Here is a 15,992-nt window from a genome sequence, read left to right on the forward strand (position 1 = left end):
ATATTATAATACTTATAATTATATATATATCGAAAACCTAATTACCTATTTAGATTTACATAGTTATAAGTTTGATATATATAATATTAAATTAAAAAACAAAACATTTATTTTGGGAATTGTGATGGACTGAAACTGTTTTTTGCATTAATTGCTATGAACAAATCCGATTATAAACCTCGTCTTTATTAACATCTGTACACATCGACCATAAGACCATAATTGACGAAAACAAATGGAATATATTCTCAAAAAAATAACATTATCGATTAACAGTACATTATAAAGTTCATGACATAGTTACATTACAGGACAGGATAGTTACAGACGATTAGTGGTAGGGTTTTATGCAAAACGTCTGCGTGGGTACCACCCATTCATTCACATAATATACACATATCTTACCGCCAAACAGCAGTACATAGTATTGTTTTCTTCTGGATCGAAGGGTGCGAATAGGGATTAGTGATTATTTCGTACAGCGCCAACGTCTTAGGGCATTAGTGTTGACCACGTATTATAAAGCGTCCTATTTATAAAAAAAATAAATAATAATAAACAGTGACATAGTAAATATCAAAAACCAGGAAAACTACCAAATGATTGGACTTATAATCTACTGAAGTGTTGTGCACCCGAGTTGTCTCCTGTTCTGACTCGCTTATACCAACTCTCTCTCTAGAAACTGGTAAAGTTCCGAGTTCCTGGAAGCTTGCTAATGTTCAGCCTATTCCCAAAAAAGGAAGCCGTGCAGACCCAGCCAATTACAGACCTGTCGCGAACACCTCTATAATCTGTAAGATTATGGAGCGTATTTTGAATAATCGTCTCCTGACATATCTTGAAGCAAACGAGCTCCTTAGTGATAACCAATATGGTTTTCGCAGGGGACGCTCGACCGGAGATATGCTAATATATGCCACCCACCTTTGGAGCGAGGCCTTGGAGGATCACGGTGAAGCAATAGCCGTTTCATTAGACATCTCAAAGGCCTTTGACCGGGTCTGGCACGAGGCACTACTTAGTAAGCTTCCAGCATAAGGCATACCTACTGATCTCTGCGACTGGATATGTGACTTCCTGAGGGAACGGTCGATTCGAGTTGTCTTGGATGGCTGCTCTTCCGACCTAATGGCAATCAATGCTGGGGTACCTCAGGGATCTGTTCTCTATGCGACCTTGTTTCTGTTGCACATAAACGGTCTTTTAAAACCCGGTATTAGTAGCTACGCCGATGACAGCACCGTAATTGAGAGGTACGTGTCCAACTCGCGAGCTAGTCCAGAGGAAATACGGTCCTTGAGAGAGTCCATGATTGAACGTGTGAATGTGACATTGCACTGTACAGTTATTAATATGCATGATGCAAAGATGGCGCAACGTGCCCAGACAGGTTTAAGAGATAGCAAGATCATATATTAATATTCAAAATTATTATGTATAAAACATAGAGTAAGAGATAATATTATCCCTTTTTTTAATTACTATGAATCATTGTGTCTTTATATTATAGCTAATAGCCCAATAAGTTTTATATTAATATTATTTCTAATATATAATTTAAAAAAATACCTTATACATACATTCAATAAAACGTAAAGTATCAAAAAGAACGTGAAGGTTTACAAATGGTACGGCTTATGAGTAAATGACATTTAATACTTTTAAAGCGAGAAATACCTAAATGCTGTTAGGAAATGTTAGCAATAAAAATAAAATACTAGTATAAAAGATAAGTTGCGTGGATGGAAATCGAAACCCAAAGTTTATTGAGTTTTACACTATTTTTATATAATTTGCAAAGCCATACGAGTAAAACTTCTATTGAGAATATCGAGTTTGAGGATCTCGGAGATATTGTTCTGCGTGTTCTTTTGTATTGTCGGTTCTCGATATTTTTATAAATATATTTCTTATTACAGTAACGAATCCGATTTATAATCCAAAGGCATTCGCGCCGGGCAACGTGAACTTATGTAAAATACCAAATTTGGGGTTCTGATTTTGATGATGATGAATGGTTTTTTTATGCAAAAAATGATTACTCATACATGCTTTAATTGTTATACTTGGGAGCTCTTCAGTTTTGAACTTGATGTAGTAAATTTTTGTAACAAACGCATTACCGCTTAAATTATTATTTCTAGTCAGTCAGTCAGTTTATATTCAACTTTTCTACATAATAGAACTCTAATTGTCGTATAACAAACAACAATTTTATTATGCGGTTGTATTAGTAAAGTTTTCTCAAGTTTAATTTGCATAACATCTTTTGCGTGACCTTGTTGCATTTAAAATTTTTTATTGAATATATATCTAAATATTATTATAATACCTTTATTTTTATAATAAATGTTTAATTATAATTAAACGTAATAAAGATTACAAATATGGCCGTGTTTGAGTTCACAGTAATTAAAGAGTTAAAATGGCATCTCTAGTCCAAGCTCATACCATATACAAACTCTCGTGACCAACTTCTGTTGCGTGGTTAAAACAAAAAAAGTTTTAATTACTTAATAGGAATAACTTTGAAATCATCGTGACTTCACAATAGCGGGCAGGGCGAAAATAACTAGTTACGAAATGTATTTATTTTTCTGACTTGTTGTTACTGCTAGATGCAGGGTTGCAGTTAACAGCTTTGTGTAACATTGGCAATGCGCTGTATAAATCCTATTGTCAAATAATGTCGATGAAAGATTCAAGTGAATAACAGTCAATTGGCCGTATTCAACTCCATCCGCTGTCAAGTCGATTATTGCATCAATGTGCAATTGCATAGCCAAGTGCGAAATAATACAACGAGGAGGATTTAAACCTTATTTAAAGTATTTAGGGACCCTTATAATTATTGGTCCAATAAACTGCATATCGTTTGGGTTGGACATCGTTAATGGAATATTGCTGATTAGCTCTGGATAAAAATATTTAAGGTATTTGTAACTGTTAATTATAAACACTATTTGTTTAATTACAGGGTGACATGTATAGTATCAGGCCATCTATAGTCAGTATTTAAATACTGACTACATATGGCCGTTCTTTAACGAGAGTAGCCATCTGCGCAGTAGATGTTACTGTGCACAACTATGTTCTTTAAAGCAGGTACCACTATCGTTGTGCAACACTTTTTCTATCATTATAGTTTGTTTTTATGTTATACATAATTTAAAATAGAATGTTTATATAGACATATATGGGAGGATATGTTTATTTGGCACCAATGTAGCAATGGATCAACTAATTTTTTGATTAGAGATCGTTTATGGACCAGAGAGTATAATACTCTATTCTAGCTGACTGACTCAATCCAGTGGGTAAAAACTATAGAGTATCATTTGTTTTCCTGATAAACGTAATTAAATCTAAGATATGTCTAAATAAATGTTCCAAATAAATCCTAAACTACAACATTTACCTCAACTGTTAATAGTAGACATTTTAAAATGTTTTCCTCAACGTCAACTACCAGCTTCGGTAGAGTTTTAACGAGTTTATCTATGTAAATTATGAAATCGATCTTAATCGAAACTATGCATGTTTTTAAATATTAAACGATAGTCAATAATTACTTCACGTGGTTGTAAATCATTTGCGCTACAAAATGTATTGTTGTCTTATCTTGTTCTAAAAAATGTATTATTAAACTTAATATTTTTTCTAACACAGCAAAATAGACTTTATGCTATATTATGGAGAATTAATTTTGTATTGACAGATTTGTGTTGGCTGTGAGCGTTCGTGTTACAGTTAATGCGATTAAGTTCATATTTGCGGTGAATAGACGTTAACTCTCGTCGTCGATACAGTTGCACCTCGTAATGTTATTAAACGCGTAAAATACACTTAATTTATGTTGTAAACGACTTTAGTGATGTCAATAAAGTTAATTCTTATTTTAAAATATAATTTTAAATGTTTGTTTACAGATCTATGAACGAGAATTTCTCACTTTAAACAGAGTTCATTTCTTTCTTTCTGTCACCGTTGATTTTACATACGAAAGAAAGCTTGACAGGAAATATATGTTAACTATATCATATATAGCGTTTCCTCTTCTTCTCCGAAAGGTAAAGAACAATTAGGAGTGATAGAAATATATAGGCAAAGTTGTGCTCTGAATTTGTTATTATCAGCTGTTTCATTGAGTTGTCTATCCCAAGACGTTGTTATTTACATTCAAATAATAAGTAACACTATACTAGGGAACTATTATTCTAAAAGCACGAAATAATTAATTACTATTTGACACGTTTTTGTCAAACAATAATTCATTTAACTTAAAAAAAATATATATATTTTATAAACTATGATTGCATCAATCTTAAAAAAAAACGCAAACTCAGCTAGCAAATGTGTATGTAAACATTTATAGAAAAGGATCGTTACACCTTGTACTTTAAGGTTCCGTTGTCGAACGAAACTATTTTTTTTAATAAATACTGGGCTTTTAGATATATTACTTTCGGTCATTAACTCATAATTTTAAGTAGAAAATCGATAAAAATTACTTAAAAAAATCATTTAAAGAAATTCCTTTAAAATAAGGGACTTAAAAGTAATACATTCAGATTCAGGCTAAAATACAAATAAATCAAATGTATACATTTAATAAAATTGGAATGTCTATTTGTAATATTAAAAAAACCGCTTTTTACTAAATGCATATGTAGACACGGTACATATATATTACTAAAATATTATTTTTTCAATTTTTGTCTGTCTGTCTCTCTATTCCGGCTAATCTCTGGAACGGCTGGACCGAGTTTGATAAGACTTTCACTGGCAGAATGCAGATAGGATAAGGAGTAATTTAAGCTACAACAATAACTTTTTTGTTAAATCCAAACGTGCACGATGTCACGGGCACATTTAGTAAAACATAAATCATAGTCCTTCTTGTTTGTAGGTATGTCCACCAAAACCCTGCGGCCGGCTTATGGGATATCAAATTCATTCGCATGCAATCTATTTGGCAATATGATGACAGTTTCCAAAATCCATTGATTAAATATTGTTTATTTGGATATTTGATTGATACAATTTCAATATACAATTATCTAGGATTATTATGGAAGTATGCTGTTGATCTGATATTTGTCGTCCATTAAATTTAGTACGAATGTTGTTTGAGCATGATATATTTTATTTTTAACTCGAGTATTTGTTTCTAAACTAAGGGTAGGTACTTTATTTATTATTTTCTCCCTATACTCAGCACGCATTCCCTTGCCGGTGCAAAACGTATTTTAGTATTGTCCGGCTTTTTGTGTGAACTTTTCGAAGTTCAAAGAGGTAATCACAGCTGCGGGTTATATAATTTATTTTCGAAGTTGGGACGAAGCGTTCATTTCAATACAAAGTTAGCACTTGAAAAGCCGCATTGTTTCTAGTCTGAATTTAAATCTGCGACCTTCTGCGAACTACATGTTATAAAACAATTTCCCCCTGCTGTGTCTGTTTGTCGGTTTATCTGAATTCAGTTTGTTCGAAACGATTTCATACGGAGTGATTCATTAGGAACGTTTAGATGTGGGTTTGTTTGTAATTCGTTTAGGTTTGTCGTAAGTTTGCTGAAATTTGACGATGTTTGTTGAAGATATTGAATGGTTGGATGTCCGATTGGAAACTTTACCAAAACAATTGTTTTACGATATGAATGTTTTAAGTAAAACCATATTCTACCCGTGCGAAGTCGGGACGATTAGATTTAATTATTAATTAAAGATGTAAGGTGTGCAAGACAGAGTACGCTGTGACCAACGGTGTATAGATTTGGGCTTAAACCGATGACGATGATTGCAAATTCAACACAAAGCTATTACACTGATTCGATTTCAAGTGTTGATACGAGACGGATATTGTGGCCTGGTTTCGTTGAGTTGCTAACAATTCTGCAATTATTTAGCTCCTGGTAACTGTTCGCATGGAGCACACAGTAGTAAATCGTCTACACTATCTAAATCTTAAATTATCCATCTGATCAACACACAATTTAGATTTACAAATTTATAACAGCGCTTAGCCTATACTTTAAATATCGAACCGTATTTATCCGTAATAATGTAACTGTCGGATATTCGAAATAAGACAATACGTAACGGTATTTCGAACAATTTAAATATATTCAGAGAAAGTATTTAATTAAAAAACATTGTAATATAAATATATTCGTATTTGTATCTCCGTAATCTGTATTAATTACTGAATATTAAATCCTTTCGAACAAAACTGGTTTATTAACAATCGTAATTGTTAAATCCAACTGTATAAACACATTGGATTTAACAATTTCACGAATTACGAACCTAAGATTTTTTCTATTATCGATAGAAGAAAAGCAATCTAACTAATGATCTACTTGATGTTCGAATTTTTGATTGATAATTATTATTCGGTTCACATCATAGGTATTGTCTTTTATGGGGATACCGATGTGATTTACATCGTGTGATATAATTAAACTTAGCGATTGTTCCTTCTAAAAAATAAACGTCATCCATACTGTTTTTTTCTGTTTATTCATAACAAAAACCATTTTTAATTTTGTCTTCCTGTAAACTTAATAGGTGTCTAATACGAGCCATTATTTATTTACTTTATTTATTACTCTGAGAGTTATGTATCTCTAATTTTACACTCAACTATTTGATACATCGAACTCTAAATATTTGTGAATGAAGCTTGCTTAGTAATTTCCTCATTGGTTTGAAAGTTGCATTGAAATGCTATTTTGATTTTGCTTTATAAGTATCTGTTCATTAATACCGTTAGATTCCAGAAATTATATCGGATTGTTTAGAGCTTTATCTGAAATGTGATTGACGCTGATCTATTTTCGAAAACAAGTGACGTATGAATATTTTTTACTTTAAGTATATTTGCACTCTTCTAAAGGTTACAATGTTTGGTTATTTTTGTAAATAATAAAGCAAAAATCCATTATAGTAATTAAATTATATTTTTCATCACAATAAATTATAAAATAATTCACAAGATAATTTTGTTATTGTAATATAAAAAAAAAATACATTTTGTATCCCTTAAAGAAATATCTAGCTACTAATCATCAATTTATTAAAAGTAGTAGTAACATTTTAGGAACTAAGTATATTTTTATTACAAATAAATCGTGGGAAGCCATATAATTATTGTACTTAATGACACTGAAGTTGACTGTTGCCCGAACCGAATATGTCGGGTGCGTCATAGATATATAACAGCTTTTGCCGGACGCATAACGCCTAATACTTATCGTTATATGTAACTAGTAAGCCATACATTAAACTGACAAGTCATGTTTGATGTATGGCAGGTACCTCGACCCGTAAGACGGCCTTATGAAACGCACTCAGGCACGCCCCACGTTTATTGACAAGATGTCTACATACGTCATATATGTTTCAGTGTTTATATATATTATGTTTTTATTCGCCATTAATTCTATACTTAATGCAAATTTATTTCTATATATATTAAAAAAAAATTTTTTTTTTTATCTAATATGTACTTGTTACGATTATTTCGATTTTTAAGCATATACAAACAATGTTATCTATTTTAAAAAACCGTCGAATGAAATCGATTTTTGATTGATCAGATATTTTTAAAAACATTATAAAACGTTGACGTGGCTTTCTAGGCTCGTATAACATATTTTATTCCATTTCGAACTATTAATGAATCGTTAAATCTTTAGAAAATTGATTTATTGTGTATATGACTCATCCATATCATCCGATTTCGTGAGACATGTTTAGATTATTATTATTATATATTATCTACTAAAAAATGATGTATAATAATAGTTTAAAAGTAATCATATTTAACCGTTTTTTTACAATCCCTGTTCATCGATATTTATACTCGATATCTTATGTTGTACACTCAACATCACTAGTCGGTGTGGCGAAAGATGAAACCTTGTTTTATCGATTTTTCGCTTTCGGTATAACGTTCAGTCGGGTGAACATTGTGCCCAGTTAACGAACATACCAGTGCTAAGCGGTTCCAAAACATAAATTATTTCCTGACTCCTATGAACGACACTTGAGTTATTTATGAAAGGATGCAGTTATGTGATTGTAGTGAATAAAGGTCGAGAAAATTCTGGAAATGCGCATTGAGATGTGAGTATGGTGAGCCCGTAGGGTGCTTCCTTTGATATTATAGAATGTGTATAAAGCATTTACGTAATTCGGCGTTAAGGATTAATGTCTGCTTACTGCTTTGTAATAATATAATTTAGAAAAATAAATAAATTGTCATTATTTAAATAATAATATGATGAAATTTAAACATTATCAGAATAAATAAAAATATATTAATTAGAATATTAAATAATTCGAATTGAAAGATGAACGATGACTGACGTAGTTACCGTGCATAATCCCTCATAGGTAGGTATATTTTTTTTCTGATGGTGATCAATTACACGAAACAAAATTATTTATACGAAAGTTAATATTTTTAATGTAACTTTAATTAAAAATATATAAAGAAAAGTTAAATATTGCTTGATATTTATTTTTAAACTTAATTGTGCAAATTTCAACATAACTTGATTAAATCGACTTAACTTCTATCCGTGAAGAAAAAGCCCTCGAGGCCATCTCCTGGTAGAATCAAATACAATCACTTAAATAATTATATAACAAAAGAAAATCTTTTTTAAATGCGTCAATTCTAAAGTAAATTCAAATTCCTCAATATTATATTCATGAAAAACGAAAAATGTAATCATATATCAATAAAGTAAGTGTATTCAAACATTTAAAATTATTACGTAATAACATGTAAAGATGCACAAATCAAATTAAATTTTTAATGATTTTTCGTCTTTCTGTCAATTTTCTCTTTTTTCCATAAAATTTTAATATATTTAAATCTAATATGTCTACCACGAATGCTTTTGTATAGTCATTTTAAAAGATTAAAACATAAAACTCCAAAGAAAATTCTTCCGAAAAACATCGATAATAAACTGTAACTACTCAGTTTGAACATATTAAACAAGAATAAATTATTTACATTTCATTGTAAGTAGATTAAACTACGTATCTGTAAATATTCATTTAAAAACTACTTGCGTATAATTGGCGAGAATCCAGGTAGCTATTTAATTAATACGCCTGTACACAAAGAGGATTACAAATGATTTATTTTAAAATCGGTATCCACACCAATCTCGATGAAAATTCTTTTGTCGATGAGCCGTAACGGAGAAAATCCACCAATTGTGGATTTCTGTCATGATTAGCTTATGTTTTCAATGGTAAATCGAAATATTGGGGTCTGGAAAATATAAAACAATAGGTGGTAGGATTTTTCAAAATTAATCTCCTAAGGAGGTTCAATAGAGGATGTAAGTCTGTATTTAAATTCGTCATTTCTGATGTTAGAAATATGAAAGTCAATGAGTGAGTGTGAAGTTGGTGGGTGGGTCGTATTATGCCTCCGATGGGATGCACCATCGGGTACACGGCTAGTAAGTAATAATTTATCGTTAGGCTTGTCATCAGGATTGTCCAGGTGAACAATATTTGTATCTGAGGCTTTCTAATTTTGATTTTTCCTTATTAGTTTCTGTGCGCCAGCCGTTTCTAATATCACCACATTAAAATGTTATAAATCCTTGGACTCGCACTTACCACCGAGAATGTGACCTGATTTTATCGATGAATATATTTGATGAATTGAAAATATTTTAAACCGAATAATTTTACTTTGAAATTGTTTTGTGAGCTAACGTTATCTTTTTATAAATTGGAACGTTAGCGTTTATGGTGACGAATGAATATATACTGTATTTGATGAGCACAGACGTAGTACCTACTCATTAAATTGAAAAAGAAACTTATCTCCAGCGGCTTGTATGTTTGGGCGCACGTCGTATTACATTTGATATAACATATATGTTAAAAAATATTTTTTCATTCCAGTCTATTAAAACAATATCTTTGAAAATGTATAGAATATTTATTTGTGTGACATGGTAAGTAATTAAAGTGGCAGTAATTAACAAGTTCAAATAGTATTTGGCTTTATTGGAATTCTTTTGAAAGTGACTCTTAAACAAATAAATTAATGGAATCATAGTGAATTGTCGAGAAAATTATAGGGAATTCTGCAATAATTTTAAATGCTGTTAGTCGAGGCTTAAATCTATTTGATTTATTCTCAATTTGCACTTATTGAATGCACAGCATTGAGTGGTTCTAAAAGGAAACAAGACTGAGATGTCTTGTTTGAAACAATAAGCTAATAGTAGATATTTTGTACACTGCAAAAACGTATTTCCGAATTTTTTTCTTTTCGTTTATAAATTTCATTCATTATATTTTAAATTGTTTCAAAGTTTAACATTTTATTACAAAAATGATAAAGAAAAAAAACATCAAACAATTATAAACTTTGATGTGAGCAATATTAGTAAGCAATATCAGGGTTGTATTAGTCCATTTCAGTAAACCAGAAACCCAGACGTGGGTGACCTTTTTTTTCAATGGACCATATTAGTTTAATACAATGCAAATATATATTATAAATAAGTACACTTAAATCGAGATGAAACACTTTGATATTATTTTCTTATTTTACAAAATATATTATTTAAACAGGTAGTTTTACCCTTAACTTTGAAGGCCCCTTTAGGGAAGGGGGCGCTAGGCTCCTTTCATCACAATGCCACGGGCGGTGGCCCACGTTATCCACGCTTTAGGCCGCCTCTGGTTGTAGTTGTACAAAAAAAAAAGTCGATTTTAATTGAAACTAAATATTCAAGTTACTGAATTTTATTTTAATTAGTCAAGACAAATATTCACCAACAAGGCTGTTTAAAGTAAAGTAAGAAACACTTTAAATAACTTAAAATAAGAGCAAAACTCTTTCAAAGTAGCATTCCAAGAAAACCGAATGTAGAATAGATATGTCGTTTTCATTTGAGTGAGTAACTATAGAGGAGAAGTTCTTACCTATCTTCTTTTACATTTCAATGAAAATAGACTGCTTAACGTATTGAACACAACTTGATTTTCTTCAAAATATCCTGATTTATTTTTACGTGCTAGTTACTTTTGTGAATTGTTATTTTCTACTTTTTTTTTAAAGTTTTTTCTTGGCCCTAAATTATTTCCGTAACATCAATATATATGGGTATGACATTTGTTTGTTTTACGACAAGTAGGTTTATGTTATCATTCGGGTATTCATTTAATAAAAGCGATTAAGTGATTCATTATTTTTAAAAACTACTATTTTAGTAGATTATAACGGCTACGAAGTCTTAACACTATATACTCTTGTGTGTAATAGTTTGCGATGAAATAAACGATAGTTAAGATAAATTTGGTTTCTAGTTTGCTGTAGATAAAAAATATGTCTGTTCAGGGTACAAATACAAGCAACGGGCGTGGCGCTCATACGTCAACAGATGATGACATGGTAGATATAACACCTGGGCCGCATCGGGCGGCGGATTCAAGTTCTACTCCTACCAACCACGGGACTTTCCAACTATACGAACACAGCGGTAGGAACAGCAACGCAAGTGCAAACTGTAAGTATTATCAGATGTTACTATTAATTACCACTCAAGACTCAGTCAAGCACTCAAATAATTTTCTTTCTTTCTTTAAATATTCAAATTTAAGAAACTGGTACTGACTCTATTGTACAGAATCATTAAATTAAACTAATTTGACTGTACTAAAATTATTGTTATCCCTTTTTGATGTTTGGTTTGAGAATAAACATAAGTGTTAGTGTAGTTTAGTCACTGTTAAGTTTAAAGATTATGTACAATTGAATTAGCACATTTAGTTAAATAAAAGAAATGATGCCTATGCATACATTTATCTTCATAAATAGCTGCTACATTAAAAATGCTAAGTAATAAAAAAATATTGCAATTCATATTAAGGTATTTTAATAATATTTATAAAAAAAATACCTTTATTGAATAAAGATTAATAAGTATTCTCATAGTAGTACATTAACTAGTCGACTATGTAAATCTGAAATAGAAGCAAATTAAATGTTTTGTTTCTTATTTTTAAGCATTCATCGCTCAGTACTTCAGTTCGTCAGCCGGTAAGAGACCAGCCGGATAATTGTTAGTTTCACAAACTCACTATGAGTAAATGTAGTCATTCTCATATCTAGCTTATTAGTCCTGTTCGCTTTTGTAAATTACGTGATTTGTAGTAATTAAACTATTTACTATCGAAATATTCTCTAAAGCAAACTGTTTTTATGGTCTGTTAATGCATCATTCCATTGAAAAGTACAATCCACATTATATTTATTTATACCACCTGATTAGTAATAATTCTAACTAAAACATTAAAAAAGGACGCTTGTTCAAGGAATAAGATTGATAAAAAATGGAGTTTAAATTATAATATGGTCCTGAAACTGATTACTATCTTTAGAAGATGCTATTGCAAATAATAATCTTGAAAGTCTACTGCTTTATATGTATATTTTGTTGCGGTTATACAATCTATATATATTGCGAAATGCTTTGAAAATATGGGTACGAAAATTAATTAAAATATTGATTATTTCTATATGAATGACAAATAGTGAAATCATATTGATAAGAGTTTAAATTTTCATATCAACCAGATAAGATATTTGATACGTAATTTAATGTAATCGTGTGCAGAAATTAGTTCTAAGTTCTTGTGTGCTCGTTAAAGAAATGGATTCCTCAGTAGTAAACACTGACACTGATGATACTGAACTGCTTGTCGGTGATGTAGGTAAAATGAATATTATTTAGTAGTAAAATTTAATTAATTTAATGCTTTACCCTTTACATATATCGTTAATGTATCGTAATAGAAATGAGGGATAAATGTTTTTCTAAACAATATTTAACATAGAAATTGAAAACCTTATACTAGTGAAAATAACTTCAATAAACGTAAAATAAAGTTAAATCTTAATTTGTTCACCTCAAACACTTCACTTATTATATTTGCACGTATATCAAAGATCTTAACAATCAGAATGGTAGTTTTTATTTTTTTAAGCATGGTAACCCCGGAATGATTTTGACTGTGACATTTCGCTGATTGCTTGTACTCTCGTCATTCATCGAATACGACAGTCCACTAGTTCATTTAATTTATACTTCCTCTAACAAAGCCTTATCTATTGCCTTATCTATTTAAATAAACGTTTTATGTTATGTTTAAAACTATGAGAAATACGTAAAAATATACAAACTGAAAGCAATAATATGTCTTCCACATTAAATAAGAAATGTAGTGCCTTACGGTGAAACTTAAATTAAACTTTTTAAAAAACATTTACAGGGGACGCCGTTATATTCTCCGGAATGCAAGGTATGTATTGTAATTTTTATACAAATTTATTGTTTAATTTTTGTTAAAAAACGGAGATTTAATTATCAAACATCCGACGAGTCTTTAAAAAATTTCATAAATGTTTTAACAAAGTTACGTTGTAAACTAGAAAGAACATTGATATTTTAATAATATTAATGAAAAATTGTGAGAAATTGAAAAATAAATCTACATTATGGAGCTAAATTAAAAAAAATTATTAAGTCTAATGCCAATCACGTGACCCGACGTTCAAAAGTATTCTTTCTCTTTCGGATAGCGACGAAACGATACGAACGAAAAAAAAAAAAATATTTTTTTTTATTGTTCTAGTTTTTCTTAATAAAAGGTAAATACAAAAAAAAATCCTTATTTATATGTACAAGATCTATTCATCTGTTTAAAATTAATGCAATAAGTTATGGTACAAAAACATACAAGTTTGTTTAAGATTTTAAATTAACGTTGTTATTTTTATTACTACAAGTATTTAAAACGGGATATTTACCATGTTCTATATTTTTATTTGGTGGAGCGCAATATTTCGACATTATCTACGAATGTCTTGTTCATGAGACAAATAAAAATTCAAAACATGGTAAATATCTCATTTTAAATACTTGTAGTAATACAAGTTTGTGTTTAAAAAAATAATATATAATTTCAGCTACACGTAACAAAAGAAATATCTTTAGATACCAATTTAAATGTATAATGACATTATGAAGACATTAAAGAAACATTTATGGAAGGGTTCGGTTAGGTTATATAGCAGATAGATCTGCTTTTCGTTGATATTTTGTACAAGTTATAAACTAACAATACTAATATCTATCAAAGAACCATTACCATTAGTAATTATATATAGCAAGCAAAATCATTGGCAGATGTTGTCTGCCATGTATTATATACTAAAGCCTCCTCTGAAACATGCTGCATATGCTGTGTTTTCTGTTACTATAGATATTCATAATTACGCTCAATATGCAATGTCATTCATAATATTTGCAATTATTATAAAATATATATGATTATATAATTTATACAAAAAGGATACAAAAATTGGTATCAAATATTTTCAAATGGAATATGAAAATAATATAATATTTTGTTTCTGAGTATTTTTTACAAATTTCTGGGGTTTCGCTATCATACATTGGGCTTGAATTAATTGTTGATAACGTATATTAATATGTTTGATATTAAACTAACTCAAACAATTATTAAATTGAAGAGGATCTCAAATGACGTAAATACAATAATTTCTTGTTCAATTAAAAGTCAAGGTTTCTACATTTTATATTAAACAACTATGTTTCCTTTTACTACAGGATACTTTTGCATAAAATGTACAAAATCATCCATAAAACACTATTGATTAATTCTTATTAAACAAATGCAATCCTTACAAATACATTTAAAATGTTAAGGTTTATTGCTGTGAAATAAAAAAAAACATCCTGTCCAAAAGAGATAATACAAGAACAAAATAAATATATCTAACCTTCAGGACGACTTGCAGAACAATCTTGATGGCTTAAAAAATTTCCATGGGACCAATTTCTCATTCACTGTTTTAATATTATTGATGAAATTATTAAAATTGATACACATACACATCGCGTCGGCTTCACGTCATTTGCGCTTTTGTCTCAGATACTTATTTTTATAAAAAAATTTTTAGATATTTTCAGAAATTATAAGAGTAGATCTATTTTTTTTTATTATTGCTAAATTAGTTTTTTTGTCAATGGCATTAATCGACAGTCTAGCCTTTGGAATTCCAAAGTAATGTTCACATAGATTTAACACATTAGACAGAGGATAAAGTCCTTGAGTAAAGAAATGTTTATTTTCTCACCATTAATCTTACTGTATATGATTTATTGGAGATAAAAGAGACAGCAAGTCAAGAACTCATCGCGCATGATCGAAAATTGTTATGGCAATATTGAATAAAAAAGCTAACTAAACGACCCGGAGACAAGTCTAGGTCTTTTTATTGTCGTCGAGATCGCTATGACGACACAAGAACTGTTTGACCTGAAAAGTCGCAATCGGTAATAAAACCGATTAATTTTCATTTGTTAAATTTGTAACTTAATATAGAATTAATTCTGTTAGGTTTTTCATGTAATTAAAATACAATTTTTCGATACGTTTTCGAACATTTGCATTGCAATGCATTGCATCGGATGTTGCAGGCGACACGGACGAAATCCCGGGAATCGGCCAGTACGATGATTTTCACACTATCGATTGGCAGCGGGACATCGCGCGTGACCGGATGCGACACCGATACATTGTGAAGAAACGTCAGGACTCGATATGGGATCTCATTAAAGTAATTAACATTGAGTGTCTAGTGGATTTAGCGATGTTCTTGTTGCAATATATTATAAAATTCGTAAGTCAATTGAAAGAAATCGTGAATATTCTGCGGCATGTTTGTTTGTGTTTAAATATTTATTTTTCCTTTTATTGAATATTATGGTATTTCGTTTCTTGTTATGAGATTTATTTCGTTGATTCGCTTTCGTATTATTATTTATTATATGTAACCTCAGTTATATTTATGAAATTTATTCGATAAAATTTGTACATCACGACGCGTCTCTTCTCATTGAGTAAGTGAAA

At 30.2% G+C, this 15,992-nt stretch overlaps 1 protein-coding gene across 5 annotated transcripts in view; it reads left to right on the forward strand.

The window, feature by feature from the left end:
• Nucleotides 1-15,992, forward strand: part of LOC113404143 (H(+)/Cl(-) exchange transporter 3) — a 29,437-nt gene that overhangs the window by 2,137 nt on the left and 11,308 nt on the right. Inside the window, exons 1-5 of one of the 5 annotated variants that reach the window (XM_026644932.2) lie at nt 7,950-8,132; nt 11,392-11,560; nt 12,061-12,093; nt 13,326-13,355; nt 15,560-15,699. In XM_026644932.2, the coding sequence (XP_026500717.1) occupies nt 11,443-11,560; nt 12,061-12,093; nt 13,326-13,355; nt 15,560-15,699 (321 nt within the window). In that variant the 5' untranslated portion in view covers nt 7,950-8,132; nt 11,392-11,442. Of the gene's footprint in view, nt 1-7,949; nt 8,133-11,391; nt 11,561-12,060; nt 12,094-12,673; nt 12,768-13,325; nt 13,356-15,559; nt 15,700-15,992 lie in introns of those variants that run through there. The other 4 variants (XM_026644930.2, XM_026644931.2, XM_026644933.2 and 1 more) reach the window with 4 other exon arrangements.

Source organism: Vanessa tameamea, chromosome Z (genome assembly GCF_037043105.1).
Source record: "Vanessa tameamea isolate UH-Manoa-2023 chromosome Z, ilVanTame1 primary haplotype, whole genome shotgun sequence".
Lineage (NCBI taxonomy): Eukaryota > Metazoa > Arthropoda > Insecta > Lepidoptera > Nymphalidae > Vanessa > Vanessa tameamea.